Genomic DNA, 7,103 nt, shown 5'->3' with positions numbered 1-7,103 from the left:
CTCCAAGCAAAACTGGATGAGCCAGAATTGCAAGTTGTGTCTGTAACGTCTTCTTATCTCGTGACGGAAAGACAAACACGAACTGTCCCTAGTCTGGAGTAAAGTTGGCCATACCGGACAGATCTATTGAGCAGTTTTAAAAATCCCGCCAGGATTGAATTGACACATTGATGCGATCTTCCTTAAAGGGGCCCACATTGGCCTCCATTATGAACAGATCTTTGGCCATCAACTGATGAGACCGATTTGGCTCAGTACACAGGCAAATCTTACAAAGAAATGCTTGTTTGAGGCCATTCACCAGCGGTCTGAACAACCAGATTGAATATTTGACCAAACTGCCCAATTGTGGGTTGCCCTACGTCTTCTAACAGCCACCATTGGACCAGACTGGTTTTAGAGGAGGCAGACCCTGAGCCCTTTTTATTTATAATCCAACCTATACCCCTCCAGCTATTATAATACTACTCTGCATACGTGAGTGTCTGATAACAGATTATATTCCCCATTCCTGCCATTCCCACAGTAAGGATTTATTTACTATGAGCCAAGATATGGATTTCCTTTTTGAGATGGTGATAAGCAATATCTAGTTAGGGCTGGCTGCCTTTGAATGAAGAAATGGCAGTTGTAGGCATGATAATAAAATCAGAACAGTAGCAGAAATGTAATAAAAATCAAAATCACAAATAGAATACAATTTGTAATGTAACCTTCTTCATCAGACAGTTATGATATGTATTTTCATGGTGCAGAGGAAATGTATTTTTACCTGCTTTAGGGTTGCATAGATTTTGAGCAAAATAAGGACATTGTCTGTAAGTTTTATCACTGGCTATGCACTGACACAAACTATAAAATGTGCAATCTTTATCCCACATTTTCAACGCCTGCAAAGGAAAAATAATTTACAGTACCCATGTTTTTTTTCTGAAAACCAATTTTACTACATTCCTCTGTTAGAGAATGATCAAAGAACACAGGCAGCCAAGTTAGAAATTCCACCCGCAGGAAACAAGTACAAAGGACATCAGGTACCTAAGAATTTTTTCACAAGAAAGTGGTAAAGCAATCTGAAGAATAAACTAATTTAGTAATTAGTCAATTACAATTCAAAATGCTGGACTTATGTCAGGTGAAGTCTCTACTATAACTATAGTTATAAGTTTAGCATAGACACAGACTTGCTGTAAGGAACAGACTCGGAATGCCCATAAATTTAGAACATTTTTCTGTCTAGGGGTGTTGAGAATAAACCCCTTGCCCGGATTTATAAATCAGGTGCCCCTAGGCCAGTACCATTCTCTGCCCCCCATTCCCCTTACTCTTCCCCTTCCTGTCCGTGCCCACCAATGCCAAATTCCTATATCGTTGGGTCCAGAGCACTAGGGATTAATGAGCAGGAGATTTAAAGAGCTAGAAAATCTCATGCAGAACCCATTCAGATGTAGCTGGCCGGCATGATGGCCTGGGCCCTCTCACAAATCCAGGCCTGAAGAACCCTAGAGTCCAGGTGGCTCTAGGAAGCCCAGTCCAACACTGTAGAGAAAGAGGTGATGCACTTCATGTTAGAAAATATAAGCATATTACAAGTCATGCAGACATACCATATAGGCATACGTTATAGACACAAGCCTTGCAAGTTTATTAAGTGACTACTGAAGTCATATTTTTAAGTAACAAGGGTAACTATACTACTTATAATACACAACTTCCAATGAGAAAATGAAAGAATTGAAGGGAAAATAGTATGCATATTTTTAAAAATTTATTTAAATATCACACCATAAGATAGCATCCTGTAGGTTTCGACAACAATTATAAATATGACAACATACACCAAATGAAGCCATACATAATTCCTTCAGACAAACAAGCATCCAGCACACTATAATAACAACAGCATCTCTTCAAAGGTTCATTGATTCCCTTTGTACCATCTGGATACCAGCACACACATAAACATTGAGGAATTCACTTACCAGCTGCAAACACAAATAAATTACAGACAATATATATATATTATTGTTGCTTTCCGTATATATTACTTTACAGAAAGCACACAAATCTTCATTCCTTACATAAGCAACACAGACAGATTTTGCTACCAACATGTTCTGTGCACTTTTCCTAGACATTGGGTTTTTGCAGCCTGCTTAAAAGTCATTGAAGTTCAATATATGTTGCCAATATTCCAGCCATTGACTGTTCCCCATATACACCAGGAAGCATCCAGTTAATAAAAGTAAGGCATAGCACTAGCTTTGTAACCTAAACATTTATTTGTATACCTTGTTTAACAGTTAGGATGTTAGGGGGATCATTGAGACTAAAACAGTTTGGGGACCCATATGCGCTCCCTGACCTCTAGGTTAACAACCCACTTTAAGGTCAGAAAATATCTGATATTTAAAGGGGAACTATTGTGAAAATTGAATATAAGCTTTAGCATACTGAAATATAAAACAATGTAAATACAATCAATTAAAAATTCTGTACTGTTTCTGAAATGATTAAGTTTATCTTCACTATTCCTCTCTCAGCATCTGATTCTCTTCATTCTCTCTTCATGCAGGAGTTGGGCGTCAGATATTTATTGACAGTTAAATCACCAGAAATCCTGTATCATTACATGCAGGATTTGTGCAAAAGGCAGTTATTTAGTTAGATTTTGTTTGTAGTAGAATCAGTTATTTGAGTGAGCTCTAATACATCTGCTACATCAGAAGTTGCTTTCAATATCCAACCTTATAGTCTAATTATCTGCTTCAGGATGCCCAAAGCACTTTTTATTAAATTACCCTGTATGAATTTAGTTCTCACCTAGAGCTCCACTTATTATTGCCATACACAATATATTTTTGCACAATTTGGGTTCATATTTAACTCTTGTGCATATGGTCTCTAATTCCCCAATTCTAGGCCCCAATTTCTGGTACAAACATCCATAATCTGTATTTTTATATACAAACACAATGATAATAAGATTTTTCATATAAATTACTATATAAAATAGTCTTGCATAATAAATTCAGTTTAATTAAATTCCTCTTCATAAGAGTCATTGAAATTCTACTTGAAGAATCTGTCGATGGTGTTTTTGGAAGAATTTGGCTTGGATTTCTTGGACGCTGGATTCTGGTTCGTTGCTGCAGGTCTGGAAAAGAAAATTGTATTTGTTTAGAGGTTTTACTTTAATGGCAACAATGTCTCGAACCTCACGAACAAAAACACGAAACCATTGTCACTGTTCCAACTAAATGTATTTAATTTCTACCGATTATGTTTATGGAAATCTTGGTATCGTATGGCTGCACATGATCCAACTGCAGCTCCCATTAGGAGTTACAGCATCTATCACTTAGGTCAGACTTGGACAGTCAGTCTACTACACATCATCATTTAACTCAAAGTAGTTGCCTGGAAGATGTATGTGACCCATGTTCCATGGATTCACTAATCTGAAACCATTTTCATTGGTTCTAATCGAATCTAATGTTCCGTGCTTTTGGCCTATTAGTCATGGCATTATCTCACATTTAGATTTGTGGTTTGACATCACTGGGGGTATTGACAGCTGATTATGGCCAGTAAAAAAGATAAAGTATGGCGCTTTTAAGGCTGCACTTGGAAATACGGAGCTGCTGATTTCCATTCATGTCCTAATACCCATGATCCCCAACCAGTGGCTTGTGAGCAACATGTTTCTCTCCAACACCTTGGATGTTGCTCCCAGTGGCCTCAAAGCATGTGCTTATTTTTGAATTCCAGGCAAGTTTTGGTTCCAAAAACCAGAAGGACTGCAAAATAGAATCTCATGTAGGCTGCCAGTCCTCATAGGGACTACCAAATAGCTCTTCACAGCCTTTGGCATCTCCACTAACTTTTTTTTTTGGGAGAGTTGCTCCCCATCTTTTTTTACATTTGAATGTGGCTCATTGATGAAAAAGGTTGGGGACCCCTGCCCAAGATTGGCACTAGAGTGATGCGGTATAATAGTTCAGCCATTGCATGACTGAAGATGGGGTGGGCAACTCACCTGTCGATGGTTCCTGCCATTGCCTCCTACCAAAAGTGTCTGATTAAAAACTGCTAAAGTGTCAAGAGTAGAAAGCAATTACCTTTTTGTGCGTAATTTTGTATTATTGCTGCTACTTCCTCTTCCTATGCTTCCTATAACAAAAGAAACGTTATTGTAGCTCCAAATAATTGTTCAAAAACAGAAGCTATTAACAATACATGAAAGTGAAGGCAGCTCAACGCATTATACACAGACTCAAAGGGGCAAGAACGTGATTTACAAAGGAAGGAATTAACAGTTTCAAACAATTTAATCATGTCTAACAGACTCTTATATCTATGTTTGTGATGGCCCACTGGTATGTGTATGATGTCAGTAGCCAGCCGGGACCTCGTAGGGTAATTTCTAATTCAACCAACCAGACAATAGGTTGCTCAGCAGGATCAGTGTCATTGTTATTCAGTAGATCGGTGATCAGTGACATTCAGTAGATTCAGGGCCCAGGGGCTGGCTCGAAGCTACCTCTTGTGATGCAGCCCTCCTCTCCCCACAGCTCTTGCCTTTCTCACATTGAAGGGGTTCTGGAGGGGGGGGCGCATTTCTAGTACAGAGAGTGCTATTGAAGAGACAAATTTCCGGTTTATTACCTGTAAATTCGGCTCTTAAAGTTACCAGGAGCATTTTTTGTCGCTCCTTGCCTCATGGCTGGCGCATCCCTGTCAGGGCCTATTTATAAATACACATAATGTAAAAGATTCAGTCTAAAGTTGTGGCTAGCTCAACCTGATTAGAAGGCATCATCAGCAGATCTGGGCCTACTATCCGTACAAACTTTTGGAGTGACAGGGCTATTAGCCAACTGCAAATTATAGTTACATTTTCATATAATCTGCTCTGTATAGCCATTATTTGCTGATAATTTATATTTAAATGTATCCCAGTGTGATTATTTCATAGGCATTGTGACTACAGGACCCAGCTTTGCCTAATGCTAAATATACAGTTCTATAATCTGTCTATAATACAGTTTTCACTGCTTGCTTTCATTGATGCAAACACATATCATTGCTGTAGAGATTCTATAAAATATACTGATTTGCTATGGAAAGGTTTCTAAGTATCTGCCAATAAGACTCCAGATAAGTTGAAAGATTTGCACGTGCTGAATAACTAGCGGTGCTGTTGCTTTATGTAAGCCATGTTTCCTAGTAAATGCAGCAGAGTTCATGTATAAATAAACACTAAATAAAGAATAATTGGAGTTCAAAGAGATTTCAAAATTACAGGAAAAAATACCTTAGTGCTAAAGGCTTATTATCTATTTCACTTCCTGTGAGCCTGATTGGTGTTCTTTTGATTTATTGCACTTACTTAGGACTCCTTCTCTTCAACTATAGGGAAAGATGTTGGGCAGACAAGCACATTTTCTCTTGCCTCTATTGTTTTGAGGGGAGGCATGACTATTAAAGGGGCGGTTTACCTTTCAGTTAACTTTTAGTATGGTACTCGAGAATGGCCAATTCTAAACAACTTTTGAATTGGCCTTCATTCTTTATATTTTATAATTTTTGAATGATTTGCCTGCTTATTCTGACTCCCCATTTACAAAACAAATGCTCTGTAAAGCTACACCTGTATTGTTATTGCTATTCAGGTCCTTTCCAATTCATATTCTAGTCTCTTATGCAAAAAAAAGCATGGTTGCTAGGGTCATTTGGGCCCTAGCAACCAGATTGCCTAAATTGCAAACTGGAGAGCTGCTGAATAAAAATCTAAATAATATGAAAAACACAACTAATAAAAAATGACAACCAATTGGAAATTGTCTCAGAATATCACTCACTACATCATACTTAAAGTTAATTTCAATTTCTGATTTTCTTTGATACATGTTGCAATTATTGTTTACTTTTACCATAAATGATTCACTGTATTGCCAAATGCTAAATAAAAATCTGACCGAATGCTAAATAAAGTCTGACCAAAACACTGAAGTTTTTTATTTACAATGAATTAACCTTTTCCAAGACCCTGGGGGGCACATTTACTTAGCTCGACCATCGACTTCGAATCGAATGATTCGAACTAAAAATCGTTCGACTATTCGACCATTCGATAGTCGAAGTACTGTCTTTAAAAAAAACTTCGACCACCTACTTCGCCACCTAAAACCTACCGGGCACCAATGTTAGCCTATGGGGAAGGTCATAGGCGGAGGGTGAATTTTTTGTTTGGGAAGGCTAAAGTTGACCATACTCTAGCTGACTTAATGCTAATGTCAGATACAGTATTACATGCTACTAGAAAAATATTACCCTCGCAACTACCTTGTGCACCTCCCACTGATTTTTAATGGGAACCGTGCAGAAGAGCAGGTGGAAGTGCTTTTCCAACCCAAAATGCTCAAGTTGAGTTTACAGTTGTTCACTTTAATTTTGCTCATCAATAATAAAGGGGTAATCTTTTTTGTTAGGTGTCCTATTTTAAAAGGAAGGTTTTTTTTATTACAATTTATAAATTGAAAATGTGCTGTAGACTAAAATTTGGTTGGTTTATTTGCATGGGTTCTGATGGAAGATTGAAGCATGTTGTCTTAGGTAGGTTAGCAAGGGGTTGTTCCCCTTTAAAATAACTGTTAGCATGATGTAGACTCAGATAGTGATAATCTCAGAAAATTTGCAATTGGTTTAATTTTTTTATTATTTGTGTTTCTTTAGTTATTTAGCTTTTTATTCAGCAGCTTTCCTGTTTGCAATTTCAGCCATCTGTTTGCTAGGGTCCAACTTACTCTAGCAACCATGCACTGATTTGTGAAAAAGAGAGGATCTGAGTGCAGTGCATACAACAAAACTAGCATGTTATATACAATGAAAAGCAGTGAATACTGACACGCCAGACAATGTACATACAGGTTGCGGCACATTTACTTAGCTCGAGTGAAGGAATAGAATAAAAAATACTTAGAATTTCGAAGTTTTTTTTGGCTACTTTGACCATCGACTACTAATCGAACGATTCAAACTAAAAATCGTTCGATTATTCGATAGTCGAAGTACTGTCTCTTTAAAAAAAACTGTGACCT

At 37.6% G+C, this 7,103-nt stretch overlaps 1 protein-coding gene across 1 annotated transcript in view; it reads right to left on the bottom strand.

The window, feature by feature from the left end:
* Positions 1 to 1,755: 1,755 nt before the first annotated feature.
* Positions 1,756 to 7,103, bottom strand: part of polk.L (polymerase (DNA directed) kappa L homeolog) — a 66,038-nt gene continuing 60,690 nt past the window's right edge. Inside the window, 2 exon segments of the mRNA NM_001093083.1 lie at positions 1,756 to 3,157; positions 4,122 to 4,173. Coding sequence (NP_001086552.1) covers positions 3,073 to 3,157; positions 4,122 to 4,173 — 137 coding nt within the window. The 3' untranslated portion in view covers positions 1,756 to 3,072.

This window comes from Xenopus laevis, chromosome 1L (genome assembly GCF_017654675.1).
Source record: "Xenopus laevis strain J_2021 chromosome 1L, Xenopus_laevis_v10.1, whole genome shotgun sequence".
Lineage (NCBI taxonomy): Eukaryota > Metazoa > Chordata > Amphibia > Anura > Pipidae > Xenopus > Xenopus laevis.
This window is presented reverse-complemented; position numbering and strand designations above follow the sequence as displayed.